Below are 20,509 nucleotides of genomic sequence, written 5' to 3'. Positions count from 1 at the left end.
CGTGCCAGGTTTTGGAGGTGGAGGAAAGCCGGAGTACCCGGAGAAAAACCACCAGCGTACGATCAGTACCTGGCAACTGCCCCACGTAGGTTTCGAACTCGCAACCCAGAGGTGGAGGCTAGTTATAAAGTGTCGGGACACCTTAACCATTCAGCCACCGTGGCCCCATTAGTACCAAAGAAGTGAAAATTATGGGAAAATGTGTTTCTTAATAAATTATATCTAAATGGCTTGAAATTGAGAGAATAGTAGAGCATGGAGGGTAATTTCATGCAGTCTGAGGTCTGCAATTACAATAACTGTCTAAACTGTCTAATTCTTCTTATTTGTCACAGTTGCAATTGTAAAAGATGTGAATATTGAAGATAATTGTGTTATCCCAATATCAAAATACTTTGAAATTGAGAGAATTTTTCTACAGTATGAAAATAAAGCCAGATTTTATGTAAAGTTTCAAAATTCTTAATATGTTTCTTCAATAGAACAAAGAGGGAAACTTACTGTGGTCTTTGGCAACCAATTTAGAACATGCTTCCTATTATGTAAATATTTGCCTATGGCGGCGTTGGCCTAAAAATAGAAACATATAAACCCTTTTCAAATGCTGTTATGTAATATGCATAAAGCTGTGAAACTTTTTGTGCTACATAAAAAAAAAATAAAAAAAATTTCATATCATCAGAATCTGAATGTATACTATTGCATTTTTTACCTTATACAACTTTTTGTTGTTTGCCTATAAAATATTATTAATATCCAAAATAAATATAAATATTCTTTATCACTTTTAAAATTAGTTTATTGCTTTGAAATTGAGTAAAAATGTCGATATTCATGTCGCGCACAAATCTCCCTTATTTTAGGCAAAACTCCCTTAAAATAACCATCAATATCCCTTATTGGTCTCCTGAAAGTATGGCATGTATGAAACATCATTTTCATTTTTAAACAAAATGTGTCAGCAAAATACTCATCGTACGTCTTGGTTAAATTGTTTACAATTTCGTGCACGGGAAATATCCAGTTTTTGTTTCGTTTTGTTATTAAATTACCTTAAACATATCTGACTATGTTTACTGTAAAATCCGTCTTTATTAAGATCCAACAGTATTAATGTTGACAAACAGAACTTACATAATCCCTTTGATGATTAAAGCAGTGCGATAATTATACCCAAGTTACACCCAAGCTGGCGCCTCTGTACAGCTGTCTAGGTCACCATGTGCGTTCAGGCGGAACTATCCGACACACCTTAAATCACAACTATGATCGAACTATGATAAACTGTGCATTTCCTACTGCTACTGCACTTGTCAACACGTGATCTGTGCCGATACATTTGTGTATGTATTATTTACCGCTAGACTTCGTATATTGGTTTTTTTATGATTTTTAACGATAATATAATTTTTGTACCACGACTAGAAATTATTTAAATATATTTTAAAGTGATGAAATTTAGTGTTAATCTTCTCATCTTTCACTCTCTTTGAAATGGCATGTCGGACACACCTCCCAATCACAAATATACTGGCTTGCTTGATTTCAAAACGATATGATAGTATTGTATCATATATAATTTACTTTTTAGAAATGTCGTGTCTAGCATAAATAATAAATACGATTTTGTTATAATTAGTATTTGAAATCAAATAGGCGTGTTTCTGTTAAGGATGCGTGTTTATGCAGAGACCTATATCTCTGGTTTATGTAAATGATTTTTATAGATATATACCAACACGTCTACCTTGAAACTCGGTTAACTGGAAGACTCGGATAACTCGAAGCTTTTTCACGATCCCGACGACTTCGAGTTAACGAGGTTTGACTGTATTATTAAGTGGTCATCTTCCTTATTAATTCTGAGATACATCGTCGCTCTCCTACACTACAGTTATGCTATCCAATTATTACTAAAATATACCATTTGACAACTTGACCTTTAAAGGACAAATTTAGCGGTCCCAGATTTTTCCAATTTTATTGCTATAATAAGTTTTTGTACACAAGAACTGAAAGTGGGTATATCGTTTCCGTAGAAATCAGACACGGCTAAAAATATTACTAGAAATTGATGTTGCTTCTTCATTTCGTTTACTTTCTCTACACATTTTTGTTCATAATTTGCAGTTAATCATACTTCTTAGAAAATAAAATCATTAGACAACAAAAGATAATCTTTTGATACAGTTTTGTATAAAAAAAACTTACCTCTTGTGGGCAACTTTATTTTGGGCATACCACAGGCCCCTGGGACCTTTTGAATTTTTCAAACCTATTTCAAGTATTCACTAATGGGGCTTCAATTGACTGGTTTTGCTCAAATTGGTTCGTGTACAAAATTATATTGTTCGTGAAGGAGGACCTTTATTAATTTTATTGAAAACTGAAAAAATCATAAATAATGACAGGTAATTGCAAATGTCTGACAAATTACGTAATATACGTCTGTACCTAAATATACCTGTTAGCTATCAATATGTGAGAAGGTTTATAACATACGGAATAAAGATTATTTTTTTCAACAGAGACGTCTCGTATATTTCCTATTTCATATCGTCAACGAACGAAAAAGGCGTGTTAAGATTTGACGAAATTCTAGCTTCTACGATTGTATCGATACCAACACATGCGTTTTCGGTGATCTTCAAATACTTTAACGTACATGTATATCAACGGATTCGCTCGAAATTGGGACTTAAATATTATGTATGATTTGCATAATGCAACATGCTCGCCCGTCGTCACTGCAGTGTACATGTATAGTTCGTATTTTGATTAAAAATACCCGAACTTTTTTCTGATCATCGGTAGGGTATGGTGGCTGAAGTCGGCCATATCGCACCGACGAATTGGCGCCCCCGTTATCTGAAGTGCGACACTTGCGCCATGTGACAAAATGAATACACCACGCGCAAATATTACACGACAGTGATACCTAAAATGATGCAACCCGGCGTATTTGCTAGATTCTTTTGTCGCGCCACTAGTGGAATATTTTTGTTGCATATCGCATTTTCGTTCTTTGTGCATGGTGCATTTTTGTTCTTCGCATGACGCACTGTAGCTCTTTGCTTGGCGATGGCGCCAATCGAGGACGCCAATGTATCAATGCGACAAGGCTAAAATCAGCCACCACACCATCGTCATGATTCTTGATTGAAGTTGTAGAAATCGCAATTTTCTGTAACTTATTAACACCACCTTTTATATTACACAACACGTAGCGATTAACTGTTACAGAGTTTTACCTTTCTGTGTTTAATATTTTTGGAATTGTTAATCAGCTCTTCATCTGAAATAAAATCGTCCGTAACAAGGTAAGATAATTATTTGCCTAATATATATTCTATAGTGTTTTCTTGCTCTTTCCCCTATTTTCAACATAATTATCAGCCAACGGTAGTGAGTCGAAGAATGCTTGTTTGTACAGTACATTAACATATCTTAGTTTGTTTTTTGTTGTTTTTCGTTTTTTGTTTTTTGGTTTTTTTTATTCTTTTTCCTTTTTTTTTTTTTTTTTACGAAATGGTTACCATGGCATTCACAGGTCTGAAAAACATAGAAAAAATCCGTTTACTGATCTTTCATATTTGTATTGAAATTGCAAATGTTGTATAGATTATACAAATATATATACTTTATTAAAGGTAATATGTAGGGTTAACTGGCAATGTTTACATATTTAAAACACGTGCCTTATTTCTCAGAATTTGGTATTTTTAGGTCACCTGAGACGAAGTCTCAAATGACCTATTCTAACCGTCTTTTGTCCGTGGTCGTGCGTCGTCCCTTCGTAAACAATTTACATTTTCGATTTCTTCTCTAAAACCACTGAACCAAATTCATGAAATTTGACAGGAAATGTCCATGGCCAAAGGTCAATCAAAAGTGTGAACTATATGGTCCCAATCCCCAGAAGCCTGAGGGGCGGGGCCTTAAAGTGTCTCCACAACTCGCAGATATGGTAGAATCAAATACTCTTCACAGATAGAAAGGTATTAAAGTCCTTAACCAAAATTGTAAATTTCATTACCCTGGGGTATCAAGTTTGCCCCTGGGGAGGAGGTAGAGTTTACTATAGTTTATATAGGGAAATCACAGTTTTGATCATTATTTATTCCAATTGCCGTTGGAAATGATACAAACTTGGTAAGAATTATCAGTTTAAGATGCCTGTTGTAAACAACATGAATAATGGCACTGACTGACCCCAGGGGTTTATGGGCGGGGCCAAAAAATGTCAAACTAACTGAAATTTTATGAAACTTCTCAAGACCTGAATAAGGTTTAATCAAATACTCTTCATAGATGGAAAGGTTTTAAGGTGCTATTAATGACCCTGGGTTCAAATGTTTGCCCCTTGGGCGGGGGTAGTTTTTACTGAAGTTTACATAGGGAAATCACATTTTTGACCAACATTTGTTTGATTTCTATTGTAATTAATTCCAACTTTGTTAACATTATCAGCATTGGAAGACAGCTTGATGGTATGCACGTATTGGCACTAACTGACCCCCAGGGGCTCATGGGCGGGGCCAAAACGGGTCAAATTAACTGAAATTTTAAGAAACTTCTTCTCAAAACCCAAATAAGGTATAATTAAATACTCTTCATATATGGAAGGGTCTTAAGGTGCTTTACCCTGGGGTCTTATGGGGAGGGGATAAACTTTACTGTAGTTTATATATATAAGTCATAATTTTAACTATCATTTGTTTGATTTATATTTGAATTCTTTGATAACTTTGTTAAGCATGGGATGGCAGCTTGGTGGTATTCACATGTTGGCCCCGACTAACCCTCTTGGCTGATCGGTTGGGCCAAAAAGGGTTAATTAATCGTGTTACTGTACTCTGCTACCAAAGCACGCCAAACACAGCGCCCACTAGAATGGCCCTCAATATGCAAAAAATATCTAATCATTATTATTATCATTACTATTTTTTTTTGCGGGGGGGGGGGGGGGGGGGGGGGGGGTCTATATATTTTGACCTTACAACTCAGGCTTTTTTTATTTATGCCTGAAATATTTAAGCTTAAGAATTATATTATTGCCTGGTTCATATATCTTTTTAACTTTATATTGCGCTCTCCATTAATTCGGTATTAGTCCGAATTATCTGAACCGGGGTATTTATGACGTCTTTGGACCATGTTTTAGGGTAAGGGTGATGTTAATATCCAGGAAGCTCTTTGATTGTTTATGTCACTTTGAACGTAATTCCAGTGATGCAGATGGCATCCGTTAAATAGCAATATGTTGGTCGGCCGTAACTATTATCGAAATCAACACTATGAATGCAATATGTTGAGTGGTCGTCACTATTATCAAAATCAACACTATGAATGCAATATGATGAGTAGTCGCCACTATAATCAAAATCAACACTATGAATGCAATATGATGAGTAGTCGCCACTATTATCAAAATCAACACTATGAATGCAATATGATGAGTAGTCGCCACTATTATCAAAATCAACACTATGAATGCAATATGATGAGTAGTCGCCACTATAATCAAAATCAACACTATGAATGCAATATGATGAGTAGTCGCCACTATTATCAAAATCAACACTATGAATGCAATATGATGAGTAGTCGCCACTATAATCAAAATCAACACTATGAATCAATTTAAATGTCATCAGTTTTAGAAAATAACACCTACATATACATTATACAATTGATAACATATGTCGACGATTCAAATGACTGCATTCATAGTCACAATGAATACCATCTGACGACCACTGGACAATCGCCCCACTTCCATCTTATTGTAACATGATAATATACATTTCAGAATGCTTGCTGATCCTGGTGAACAGTCAAGTCCCAAGAAGAAGTCATATGACATATTATTAGTCGGCTATTTAAGAGGCGGAACAACTTTTACGGGAGGTATCCTTGGATCCAGAAAAAACAGCTTTTATTTGTATGAACCGCTTCACAACTTGAGCACATTTGGTTACTTTAAACCAGGGTATGAGTGCAGCTTGAAGCATGAAAGTTGCAGGTTAGTAAACGTACCTTTTTGTTTCAGTCATGACACTCCCGGATTGATTTCTACAGTAAGGCAATGAATCATAAAAAATATGATTGAAATCAGCGAAGAGCTAGAGCGACGTTTCTATGAGTTTAACTGATATCCTGGTTTACGTACGTACCTTACGCGCACCAAGCGTAATTTACATTCGCTTACGATAATTTCCTAATCAGAATGTTAAATACAATTGGCACTGTCAGAAACCCACGAGACTTTGCTTTTTAAAACAAGAGTAAGCACAATGGAGTCGTTCGTATTTCGTAGCAAATAAACAGATGTAAAAGCTTCATTAATTCAGGCTTGTTGTTTAAAAAAAAAATCTTTATTTATTTTTTATTTTAACGAATATTTCTATGAAGTAGATTTACCGTGAACGTATTTTATGTTAGATATTGTATCTGCCAGCTGATGATCAACTGCCGCATTTACAAAATGCAAAATAATATTGAAACTAGTGAATTCCCGCACGAGAGGTGAATATCGCAATTTGGTTATCTTAGATATAAACAAAAACAGGGAATTTCACGAAGATTAAGGATTCATGACCAATCACAAAAGAGATTAGTCGATCATCTGATCATAAGCTTTTTTTTTTTTTTTAAGGTACAAGAAATTTTAATGCCCCAGAACATTTAACAATTTGGACTGCTGACAGGGTTGAGGCCCTGGATTCAGTATCCTAACAAATATATCCTCATACAAGAGGGCTCTCATTCATCACCTTACATTCATTTACATATTTCATTCCTTTATTTTCTTTCAATGTATCACACACATTCATACACTGGATTCATTACTTCCTAAATAATTTCACTCACCATATATACATATTTAATTATTACGTTACTCACTTGATTGCATCTCGCACATTGATTTCGCATATACATACATACATACATACATACATACATACATACATACATACATACATACATACATCGTATGATATTTCGATACTTCAATCATGATCACCAGCTGTGAGTCAGTCTTGTTATGGTCTAGCGTGGAAATCCACACTTACCATTACTGACCCACAACCTGTAATCGCACTTGATTGACCCATATCACACATACATACACAATACATGCATACATACATACATCATACAAATGTACCTACACAAGTATACAATAAACATACGTGTTGAGTATATTCACCAAATATATCACAACTTTCAATCTCCTTTACTTTCGACACCGCTTTAATTTTCACACCAATTATAATCACTTGTGAATCCACACTTACCACTTGGAGGTATTCACAACATTACATAACGTATTACTTAAAGAGGCTTACCCGCAGACGGACCGGTAAACGGCACATCTCCGATCACTAAATAAACTTCAGTACACGTTTCTATGTGACAAAATTAGAGGCTTTCCGACATTATTTCTTGAAAACAATTACAGAATATGTATTTAAAAGACGTTTTAAAACTCAACCTGAGAGGGAAATGTATGGAATATAACGGCAAATCTTCTTTGTAAATCGCCGCTGCCTTTGAAGTTATCACTGTGCGGCACTGTGCACGTGCTTGTTTCTTTGATGTGTCAATCAAATTAGACTTATTGCGGGTTGAGATTAAATAAATAATATTTAAAAATGAGGTTTTCATATCACTTTTCAGCGTTTTATAAGGAAAATAAAATGAAAAACTCAACAATTCCAACAATCTGTCATTTCTGTCAGCCAATTTTTCTGATCTCTCTGCGGGCAAGCCTCTTTAATACATAATAATATATAAATACACAGTATATAAATAAATATATATTTAAATGGCGTTATTACGTTAGTCTTTTATTATTATTATTATCATTAATGGCATTACTGTTTGTTTAGCTACGTTAGATTGATCGGTGAGAGTGTGTATGTGTGTTTTGGTTTTTTTATCGTGTTGTCGGAGTAGATAGTCTCGCCGGAGTAATTAGTAGTACCCAATATATTTGTAAAGTAACTTCCGGTTGCGCTTACCGACATGTGGCTGTGTATTAAATTGGACATGAAGTAAGTTTTGAGTTAATTATCGTCATTGTACCGATACTATGTAATATAAACTTGCTCTAACTTATCAAATCTAGACTTGTATATTTCCTGGAGGTCTATAAAGTATGTTAAATATTGTTCGCGAGTAATCTAAAAATAGGTTTCAGGTTTCTACCATGGGTCTGTAATTCGCTGTGGATTATGTCTCAGTTGACCTATTGCAATCGCCTTTTGTCCGGCGTCGTGCGTCGTGCGTCGTAAACAATTTACATTTTCAACTTCTTCTTAAAATCTGCTGAACTAAATTCAATGAAATTTTACAGGAAGCTTCCATGGCTGAGGGTGAACCAAAATTATGAATTATATGGTCCCCACCCCCCAGGGGCCTGAGGGGCAGGGCCAAAAAGGGTCAAATTGACTAAAATTTCAAAAATCTTCTTCTCTACTCTCAGATATGGCAGAATCAAATACTTTTCATAGATGGAAGGGTCTTAAGGTGCTTTACCAAAATTGTGAATTTCATGACCCTGGGGTCTCACGTTTGCCCCTGGGGAGGGGGTAAACTTTACTATAGTTTATATAGGGAAATCACATTTTTGACTATTATTTGTTGGATTTCTATTGGAATTCATTCTAACTTGGTTCAAATTATCAGCATGGGATGACAGTTTGATGGTATGTACATGTTGGCCCTGGTTGACCCCAAGGGGCTGGTGGGCGGGGCCAAAAAGGGTCAAATTGACTGAAATTTCAAAAATCTTCTTCTCTACTCTCAGATATATTAGAATCAAATACTCTTCATAGATGGAAGGCTCTTAAGGTACTTTACCAAAATTGTGAATTTCATGACCCTGGGGTCTCACGTTTGCCCCTGGGTAGGGGGTAAACTTTACTATAGTTTATATAGGGAAATCACATTTTTGACTATTATTTGTTGGATTATTGGAATTTATTCTAACTTGGTTCAAATTATCAGCATAGGATAACAGTTTGATGGTATGTACATGTTGGCCCTGGTTGACCCCCAGGGGCTGGTGGGCGAGGCCAAAAAGGGTCAAATTGACTAAAATTTCAAAAATCTTCTTCTCTACTCTCAGATATGTTAGAATCAAATACTCTTCATAGATGGAAGGGTCTTAAGGTAAGTTACCAAAATTGTGAATTTCATGACCCTGGGGTCTCACGTTTGCCCCTGGGTAGGGGGTAAACTTTACTATAGTTTATATAGGGAAATCACATTTTTGACTATTATTTGTTGGATTTCTATTGGAAGTTATTCTAACTTGGTTCAAATTATCAGCATGGGATTACAGTTTGATGTTATGTACATGTTGGCCCTGGTTGACCCCCAGGGGCTGAAGGAGCGGGGCCAAAAAGGGTCAAATTGACTGAAATTTCAAAAATCTTCTTCTCTACTCTCAGATAGGTTAGAATCAAATACTCTTCATAGATGAAGGGGTCTTATGGTGCTTTACCAAAATTGTGAATTTCATGACCCTGGGGTCTCACGTTTGCCCCTGGGTAGGGGATAAACTTTACTATAGTTTATATAGGGAAATCATATTTTTGACTATTATTTGTTGGATTTCTATTGGAATTTATTCTAACTTTGTTCAAATTATCAGCATAGGATGACAGTTTGATGGTATGTACATGTTGGCCCTGGTTGACCCCCAGGGGCTGGTGGGCGGGGCCAAAAAGGGTCAAATTGACTAAAATTTCAAAAATCTTCTTCTCTACTCTCAGATAGGTTAGAATCAAATACTCTTCATAGATGAAGCTTTACCAAATGATGCTTTACCAAAATTGTGAATTTCATGATCCTGGGGTCTCACGTTTGCCCCTGGGTAGGGGGTAAACTTTACTATAGTTTATATAGGGAAATCACATTTTTGACTATTATTTGTTGGATTTCTATTGGAATTTATTCTAACTTTGTTCAAATTATCAGCATAGGATGACAGTTTGATGGTATGTACATGTTGGCCCTGGTTGACCCCCAGGGGCTGGTGGGCGGGGCCAAAAAGGGTCAAATTAACTGAAATTTCAAAAATCTTCTTCTTACAACCCAAATAAGGTAGAATTAAATACCCTTCACAGATCAAAGGGTCTTAAGGTGCTTTACCATAATTGTGAATTTCCTAGCCCTGGAGTCTCGCGTTTGCCCCATGGGAGGGGATAAACTTTACTATAGATATAGGGAAATCAAATTTTTGACTATCATTTGTTTTATTTGTTTTGAAATTCATTCTTTCATTCAAATTTACTGAAATATTTCAAAAATCAGGTGACCGTTAAGGCCCATGGGCCTCTTGTTTGTTTTAAAAGGCTCAGCGCGCGAAGCGCGCTCGGCAAAGATCGGCCGGAGGCCGGTCTTTGCCGAGAGGCTTTTAATGTGTTTTTGCCCCGCTAAAACGGAAGTAACTGTAAACCGAAAATCGCGGTTTCGAGATCTCGCGGGTTTGATGAATAAACAAATTAAATAAACTGATTTCAAGTGCTAAAATCGAGCGAATTCTCATACAATAGATATTTTGTTATAAAAGTAAATGCATAGTTGAAGTTCTATAGTATTTTAGTAGAAATATCTGTCGGACAGTTGGAGTTGGTTCGAGATTAGGCCGGAAATCGACAAGGTGTGATGGTTGCCAAGTGGAAGCAGACGCTCGGCGATAGAGAGAAGAGAGTTTGTTTTGCAACAATTTGACAGGTAAGTTCGTTTATAAGTGTTTATATTAGCTAATTTTGGTCTTCATATGCAACTTACATCTTTAAATAATGATATAATGGAGTATTCAGGTAAGATAGAAGACTATTTGTGCTGCCTTAAACGTTCATTAATAAAGTTTATTGAATGAAGTGATACTGAACCGATCATATTTATGTTTACATACACTGTTCGGAAGGCTCAGTTGCGGTAATTTGAATATAGAATATTAATTGAAATAATAACTGGAAGTCTAGCAAGAAAGTGCAGAGAAAAATGTTCATCCAGACTCTTTGTTATTCTTTGTTAGACACAATTATTGCTTAAAATTTCTAAAACTGACAATTCTTTTTACATTGAAAATTGTCATATGTGCATCACAGAATATTACTACTGGAGTCAACAGACGACAGTTTCGTTGTTCCAGAAGTTATTGACTGTTTTTGTTGCATTTTGGTGTATTGGAAAATGGATATATCTAAATTGGGTATATTCTAGAGCAAATAACTTCTCTTTCGGACGAGAAATCTTATCCCCGAAAGATTGAAAAATTTGCTATAATCATTTCATTTTCCGAAATTTTAGCCTCCAGACCCCTGGCCAAAAACACTCGGCTCGCTCTCGAATTACCTCTAAATTACTGGATAGTTTTAATTAAATGGATTGATTCAATGGCTTAATGGTTGTGCTGATGAAATTAGTTTGTGAGGAAAGGAGGAATAATTTATATCTACTTGTGAGAATTGCTTTCCATGAACCACACCATGCAAGAATCCTTGATAATTAGTAAATGAAAGTAATACACTGTTTAGAACTTAAATACTTCTAAAGAGAGATAATTTGATGATTGACTACTTTCACTATATTGATTAGTCATTTAAAAAGGATAATGAATCCAAAGAGAAATTTTGTATCATTTGAAATTAATATTTTTTTCTTTAAACTATAACACACTTATATGCTTGCAAAGTTAAAAATTTTAATACTTGTATTTTGCAGATTCAACAAAAAAGGAAAAGTAACTGTAATTACAGGATGGACATACACTTAAAGCCACATACCCACAAAGAAACATATATATCAATGTTTACATTTTGAGCTTTTTACAGTTTTCGGACTTGATGCATACCTAACAGATTGATGTGAATCAGAAACTGAAAGAAAATGTGTATTTATGAAAGTATACGAGGAATTCCCAAAAATAATAACTGTGGCTGCTGGACCAAGTTTCTCTGAAAATTAGCCCCACAATGCAACGGCGGGTTTTACAGTCCATACAAAATGGCGGAACGCCGCAAGCGTGGAACTGCAAATACGCAGACAGATTCTGCCAAAAAAAGACACGAAAGTGTCTGGAATCGGCAAAACCCAAGTATTTGCTTAGGAAAGGAAATGATTCATTGGAACTTAATGAGAGAAGAAAACGGAATAGACTCGAATTCCGATTTTTCTGAACGCCTATTTGATTGCTGGTTAGCATTGTCAACTTTACCGATCCAAGATTTTATCAATGTGTTGTATGAATTTTGCTACATTATAGAATAAATGATTTAAATGTTAACTATGTTTGTTTATTTTGTTCAGTTACCTGTGTATTACGCGAATATTCTGTTAATATGTTTAAATGAAAGCATTATTAGGCTATTTTATACACTGATGTCTCAAGGACTCCCTCGGTCAAGCGTCCAGGCCAGTAGTCCTTTTAATGTTAGGAGAGCGTGAATGAGCATCTTGGATTGCCATTAATGCATGTGTGCAACTAGAATTTTAGGTTGTTTGGGAGTATGTGGCTTTAAAGACGTCCGAGTATACGTAGGACACTAACATTTTGAATGGTAAATATCTCTTGAGATTAGTCATTAGTGATACATAAAACAACTACATGATTTACATGTCTTTGAAGATGTTTTTTAATGAATCTATCCAGCAGCTTTGCTGCATTTTCTTGTTTAGAATATGAAAAGCAGAATTAGCAGACATTTGTTTGTGTTGGTATTTTATTATATTTCGTACTTTCCATATTGTCCATTTGACACAGATAATTATTAAGTTTGTTATTCTGTGAATCTCACTTTCTTTTTTCGTTCAATTCACCGCTTATCATCTTTTCTTCATTTAGTAATATTCTGATATCGTGAATTTTGTCGATAATATTGCACTTAACGAGTTGGATTAGTTGTTTAGTGAACGTGCAGTGATAAAAAAGGTGGGTAAGTGTTTCTATTTCATTGTTGCATAGGTGACATTTTCCATCCGAACGGTTCATTAATTGTAGTTTATATTCTGTATATATAATCCTGTGCAAGCACTTTCATTGAAATTCTTTCATTTTTAGTGATATTGGTAATTGCTTTAGTTGTTTCCAAACTTGATCCCAAGAAATTTCTTGTTGTAAGTAATTTTCCCATTTCTCTTCTGCTTTTGGTTTAGTATATGGTTGCATGATTTTTTGTATTGCATATTCCTTTAGTTTTTTAACTGGTTGGAACACATCATTTTTATACTTACCAAAGCACAAGTTATCATCTAGTATATGTTCTGTATTACGTGACTGTGATAATGTATCTCGCTTTAGTTTTTCGATGAAAGTTCCTATTATTGCCTTTTTCACTTTTGAGTATTCAGCAATCCAGTTTTGTTTGTTAGTTAGTATAGCTAGTAACGAGTTGGAGTCTATAAATTTTGTGTTGACTTTGTTCCATATATCCTTTATTTTGTTAATACCACTCTGTGCGAAGGATTGTATCATAAGAGGCCTATTATTTACCGGTAGATGTATGTTGCCCCATAAATTTTGGTCGAGCACATCAGATTTGGTCTGTACTGGCATCTTTGCTTGCATTTTTGCCAAGGCTAGTATGGCAGTTTTGTAGAACTTTGAAAATGTATTCAAGTTTATTTCTTTAATGTCTGAGCATTTGCATATGAAGTATTTAGTATTATATTTATTGCCAAGCTGTTGTAGATAGAATCTACCTATCTGGTTCCAACTCTTTGTGGTTTGGAATGGATAATTCTATATATTGTTTTGATGTATATACTTTCTATAACAGTTTCTATATTAATCATTCCCATTCCACCGTTCACAATAACATTACAACATACTCTTCTATCCAGTTGGTTATTTTTCCCATCCCAAATATATTCCCATATAATTGTATTTATCTCTTTAGCATATTTTGATGGTATTCATCTGGATTCAATTTAAAATCTAATTACTGAAAGGATTAACGATTTAATTATCAGTGTTTTCCCAGTTATAGTGAGGTTTCTGGTTTTCCAAACTTGCAAGCTATTTTTTATTTTAACTATTTTTTTCGCGCCATATTTTATCATCATCAATTATTCTTCCATGGTAAACGCCTAAAGTTTTGACTGCAGTTTTTGACCATTTCATTTTTTTGAAAGAAGGTATTTTATTTTTCCATGCACCAAGGTATATTGCTTCTGTCTTATCATAGTTAATTTTTGATCCTGATGCTTTTTCATAAATAGAGAGTATTTCGAAGGCTTTTATTATGGACTGTTCTGTTCTATTGAATAATTGAGTGTCATCAGCAAACATGTTAAGTTTAGTCTCAATTTGATTGATACCTGGCAATTTAATTCCTTTTATATTTTGATTTGCTCTTATAGTACAAGCTAGAGGTTCTGCCTGAATTACATACAGCATCGGGGCTATTGAGCAACCTTGACGCGCAGATCTTGAAATATTGAAATACGATGATGTAAATCCATTTGTTTGTATGTATGTTTTTGAATCTTTTAGAAGCATTTCTATCCAATCGCAGAAAACTTTACCAAAGTTGAATTCTTTCATAGTTTTTAATATCCACCCCCATTCAATTCTATCGAATGCTTTTTGTTGGTCAAGGAAGATAATACTCCCTTCTTGGTTTTCTGATTCACAATAATCAATGATATCTTGAATTTGGCGGTTGGCATCCATAATGTTCCTTCCAGGTACAAATCCTTTCTGGTCAGTATGGATTAATTTATCAAGTTTTGTTTTGAGTCTATTAGCTAATATTTTGGCTATTTTGTAGTCTGTATTGAGTAATGTCAGCGGCCTCCAATTTTTTTATATCTTCCCTTTCCCCTTTTTTGAATAATAGTTTGATTGTACCCCTAGTTTGAGAGTCAGTAAGTTTGTTATTGTTTAAAATTGTATTTATAAGTTCTATTACTTCATTGTTAATTAGCCACCAATATTTTTTATAAAATTCTGCACTGATTCCATCTTCTCCTGGAGATTTATTGTTTTTTAACATCAATATTGCTTGTATTATTTCTTCTGTGGACACCGTTTTTTGTAGATTTTTCATCTTCTTCAAAGATTTGTGTTCTAGATCTGACCCTAGTTGCACTTGTTCGATTATCATACACCTGTTTAATTCCATTTTTTAGGGAATTTATTTTATCGTTGGTTATGGTACTATTGTCATTCTGTTCAGAGAGCTTTTCAAGTTCCTTTTCCATCAATTTGAGTTTATTATCTGTTAATTTAAATTTCCTTCATATTTCCATTGCTAAACTTTTTATTTTTATTTTGGTTAATTCCCACCAGTCACAGATACTATATTGATCTTTTTCCATAATCCATTGTGCCCAGCATGCTTGAAGTGTGTTTTTGAATATGTCATCCTCAATAACTTTATTGTTCATTTTCCATGTACCAGGTCCCCTTTCTATTTCTTTTAATCTCAATCTTAATGTTAAACTATTGTGGTCGCTGTTTGGGCAGTTTCTTATTTTGATTTCGTTTACCGAAGAGTTCATACTTATTGGTGTAAATACATAATCTATCCTCGATTTAGATAGTCCACGTTCAAACGAGTATTGTTTTGAGTCAAAGTTACGTTTTCGCCATATATCTTCAATTTCATATTTTGTCAAAAATGAGCAAAGTTCTGTATATCCAGTATTATATTTCTTTTGTATCGGGATTCGATCTTTAATACCATCCATTACACAATTGAAATCGCCCATAATGATGTTTCTAGTGTCATGCTAATTAACCTTTGTTAGGAGAATGAATATTTACCAGGTTATATTTTGTGTTGTCAGATTTTATTATGCATGTTAGTAACCTACCTGTGTTGTCATATTTGTTTACTGAGATATCAATTCGTAGATTATTTTTCCATAGTATAGCTACCCCCTTGAATCACTGGAGCCATTATTCCAAGTACTGCCACCCTTAGCTATATCTTTCCATTGGTTGTGCCATTTTTTTGTGTCATCCTTCGTGCAGTGTGTTTCTTGTAGACATATCATGTGGTATTTTTGACTGTTTAGCCAATGTAGGAATTTGTCTCTTTTTCTATTGTCTCTCAGACCATTAGCATTTAAACAAGCAATGTATAACGTATCATTTTTGTTCATTGGAAATTAATGAAATAGTATAATAGGGTTTTACTGAACTTATGAATAGTGTTATTTACTTTAGACAATACATATACATATACTAAGAAAAAATAAACCATAGGAACGATATGTATAATAACTTAATGCAATCTTGCGACAATAATTAACAGTCAGTAGAGATAAATACTTATGTACAATGTAGCATCATAGGCAGATACTGATCATAAGCTTCATGAAAATGTATATATATATAGTGGTTGTATATCGGACACCGACCTTGCATTGGTAAATTGCATGGTACACATAGACATAGAATACTATGAAACCTGCCAAGGTGACATAGGTAAACAATACTCCAGGACTGCTTATCGGGAAAAGATGACGTTAGCTTTGAAAATCCAAATATTGATGCCCTTTCAGTGCAACTGACAATAACGATTTACTTCTGTATGAACAGTATAGTCATTTGAGTATTAACGATTTTTTTTTCATTTTTTTTTTTTATTTCACTTCAATACCAGTACATGCTTAACTCAACAATATTTGTGTTATTTTTGTTTTATCAGATGTGTTAATTTTCAAATAGGTATGGGATTTTTTATATTTGAATTACTTCAAGACTGTAAATTTCATAATTTTATAGCAAAAAGTGGTTTGATAGAAATCGTTTCCTATTGGTTAACAGTTAGCATGCCGAGGGATATGCATGTATCACCTTTCGAATAAGGTTAGCAATTCCTTGTATTAACATAACCAAAGTCAATAATTGTATAATAACAAATATGGTCCTATTTTCCTCATTTCGCCTTAGCTAAAATATGGCAACGTGGTGGTTAATAATTTGATATGTTAACCGAGTCAATATGGCGTTAACAAAAACGTTTTTAAAACCAATACAAAAAATAACAACCGTAGACTCGATCAATATGGCTTCGCCTTGGTCAATATTTCATTATACCGGGTTGGTAAAACACCATATTGACCTCGTCAAAAGCTGTCACTTAGGTTACTATGAAAACAGCGTGCTAGTAATAATGACAATCGAAAGTGCAAATAGTAACAACCTTATCAATTCACGAATTAACCGAAATTCTTTGATTGCTTAAACTATCTTGGTGGCAAAATGATTTGATATGAAATTATATTATATATGACGATATAAGCAGTTCGTTGTTTTTCTCTGTTATGTACAATATATATGTTTTGCTGTTGGAAATCCGGGCGTGTCATTTCCATCCTAGCTAGTCGATAACGAGCTGAAAATACAAATTACTAGAGAAAAGAGCCGACCAAAGATTTTTACGATTAACAACAGAAAGAAACATTCGGTATCGACATATCTCATTTGAAACGATAAGCCATTTCACGTTCATGGTAAAATTGTCATGCTACGACTTTTTTTATTAATGACACGTTTGTTATGTTCTTACAACGGTTTATCATTCAATATGGTAAGTAAAAGAGTAATTTATGAAGCAACTGGCAACATATAACGTCCAAAATACGAAATGCCACGTTCGGCTGTAACATTCGCAAATGGTAAACTATCGAACACAATTGTAACAAATGTTTTCAAACTCTATAAAAACGGCACCTATCCATCGAAACTATTTAAATATCGTAATAAACATATCACCACAGTATAAAGACTGTATTCTGATGTGATGATGCTGATTTATGTCTTAACAGGGAAAGGAAACAAGGAGAGGAGAAAATACTTACGATAGTAAAGGCGGTATTCGACTGTGATTCCGACAGCTACAATCAGACATTACGATGGTGGCAAATCCGATTTTCAGGGGCTGCTGAAAAGGTCAATGATAAAAATTGTGATAAGAAATCTGGGAGTAGTACTGAAGCATGTTTAATGAAGTATCTAAAGTTATGCTCGACTTATGGTTCAGTTGTTAGCAAAATTCCTAGACTCAGTGTCAGCCTGGCGGTTAAACTTTTAGAGAGGTTACCGAACTTAAAAATAATATATCTTTTAAGAGATCCAAGAGCTATCATGAACTCAAGAAAACGTCTTAGATGGACCCCTGTACCAGGAGGTGCCATATCCTTGTGTAACAAAATGACTGATGATTACCTGGCGTCACAGAAAGCTCAAATAGCCTACCCTGGGAGATTGCAGATTGTGTTTTATGAGGATATTGTGACACAACCACTGGAAACATTAAAGACGATATATAACTTCGCAGGGTATGAATTTGATGCTGCTGAACAACTTCGGCTAGATAAGATGACAAAAAACTCCGCCAGAATCGCAACCAATTGGAGAAAGGTGATTAACAAAGTTGTACTGAGAGAAACAAACAAAGCCTGCACTCATGTTTATCGGCTGTTCGGATACCCACAATTAACGGATCCATGGAATAAGAATACTAGCTTTCCACTCAGAATTAAAACAGAGTACGAACAAATCCCATGATATATTAGATATACGGAGTGCTGTAAAATATATCTATGTACAGTTGATTGGTTATTGGTTGTGTTCGCGTTGATTATTCTATACCCAATATATTTTAACATGTAGATGATTTAGTATTTAGAGATATTTGTATAATTGTATATCATTGTCACTATGATTTGTGTCAAAAGTAAGCTCAAAACATTTTGCAAAAATTTTGTTATTGGTCGTGTTCGCGTTATGTATTAAGTATTAAATGTTACAACATCAAAAAAACACTTGTGCTTTAGTTGAACAATTAAGCATAAATCAACAATTGTTTTCTGGATAAAAGCATAAAATAGTTGATGGAAATGCATAGATTTAATGTCAATTCTACTACTTCAACGGTTACAATTTTCGCACAAATTTTGAAACGGATTGTTATTGTGTCAAAAGTATTTCCTACCAATGTAAGCAATAAAGATGACTTTTATCGGACAAGGTGTGAAACGGACTATAATTCTGTCTTTACTACTAATGAAAGCTTAAACACTATTCGAAGAAATTGTGAAATGGATATAGTTATTCATACTTTAAAAGTATGATGGATTAAGTCACGCGATTTCGGTGGCATATATACACCCGATGTAATTGGAAATACCTTCTTAGCTAGGCGACTTTGGAATTCGATGTCAATTTCATTCTTATCCTGTAATGACTGACTTCCAAAACAGGAGGCAAGGTATTTAAAACAAATCAAATAGTTAAAAAATCTTTTTTTTGTGTGTGTGTGTGTGTTTTTTTTTGTTGTTTGTTTACTGCTATAATGTAGTTAGTTACTAACATATCGGTTCCTGGGCATATGATGGGTTGATATTGCATATTTTTAGTCTGATTTATTGTGAAAAATTTTGCATTTTTGTGACTGATTTTTTGTTTTTTGTTTTTTTTTTTTTTTTGTTCTATCATACATTCAATGGTTAATGTAAAGGTGACGACATCATAGTTACAGGAAAAAGACATTCATTATAAAGAACACTATTAAAGATACATAACATTTAATAAAAATTGAATTAATAAAACAATTTCAAGTTTTCCTTCAAATCGTTGACCCACAATGTTAGATTTCCTTTATCAAATGCTACATGTACTTCTTTTGGTGAGGATAACAATATATCACATAAATTGTTTTCTAACTTGTATATTGTTTTTGTAAACAATGTGTCAGCGCAAACAGAGCCGGATGCTGTCACGGTTCGCTGCACAATCAGGAGATGTGGAAAAAGCACACGCGAAATTTTAGCGGTGTTACGAATCGTTCAAATATATGTCCGTGGTAACATAAACGCTTATCAATTTTCATTTAATTCGAATTATGTCACGGTTCAGGTACACGTATATAGATTCTACTTAATGTTCTTTTGAATAAAATTTGGGTGACAGATAAATAGAATGTCGCCCGGCGACATGAAACATTTATCTGCCACCCAAATTGTATTCATATCGACTGTATACTACCATTTGATAACAGTTCAATGCTTATATTTACGTTCATATTTTCTTTTATTTAATGTAGCTTATGACGCGTTTAAATTTGTCGCTTCCCCTATCACTGACGTCATCAAGTTCAAATACCGGAATAGCCGAACTTTCCAGAAGGAATAATATAGTCCCTCATGTCGTTATTAATAGGAATCACGTTAAATGTTTTTTGCACAAATTTGGCTTGGTATTATATTTCATATACGTTTGTAAATATCATCAAATTGTGCACAATTGCATAAATGCTTATTGTTTAAAATCAAAGCCGTTTTTCGCCGCAATTATATACGGTTAACATTTAGAAGTGACGCGACATTTATATATTTGAACGATTATTGCACAGAACAGACTCGATTCCTCGGAAACATTTATGTTTCTATCGACTGGATTTACGTTATTTTCAGAGCAATATCAGCTCTTAAATTCTAAATAAAAGTCGCCTTGACGATAGGTGCATACACA

At 34.2% G+C, this 20,509-nt stretch overlaps 1 protein-coding gene across 1 annotated transcript in view; it reads left to right on the top strand.

The window, feature by feature from the left end:
* LOC117329692 (carbohydrate sulfotransferase 6-like) overlaps positions 1 to 19,695 on the top strand; it is a 28,040-nt gene extending 8,345 nt beyond the window's left edge. The window contains exons 2-3 of the mRNA XM_033887769.1: positions 5,813 to 6,025; positions 17,803 to 19,695. Of these exons, the coding sequence (XP_033743660.1) occupies positions 5,813 to 6,025; positions 17,803 to 18,544 (955 nt within the window). The 3' untranslated portion in view covers positions 18,545 to 19,695. The remainder of the gene's footprint in view (positions 1 to 5,812; positions 6,026 to 17,802) is intronic.
* Positions 19,696 to 20,509: the final 814 nt, after the last annotated feature.

Source organism: Pecten maximus, chromosome 6, assembly GCF_902652985.1.
Source record: "Pecten maximus chromosome 6, xPecMax1.1, whole genome shotgun sequence".
NCBI classification, from domain to species: Eukaryota; Metazoa; Mollusca; class Bivalvia; order Pectinida; family Pectinidae; genus Pecten; species Pecten maximus.
The sequence above is the reverse complement of the archived record's forward strand: the minus strand, read 5'-3'. Positions and strand labels throughout refer to the sequence as shown.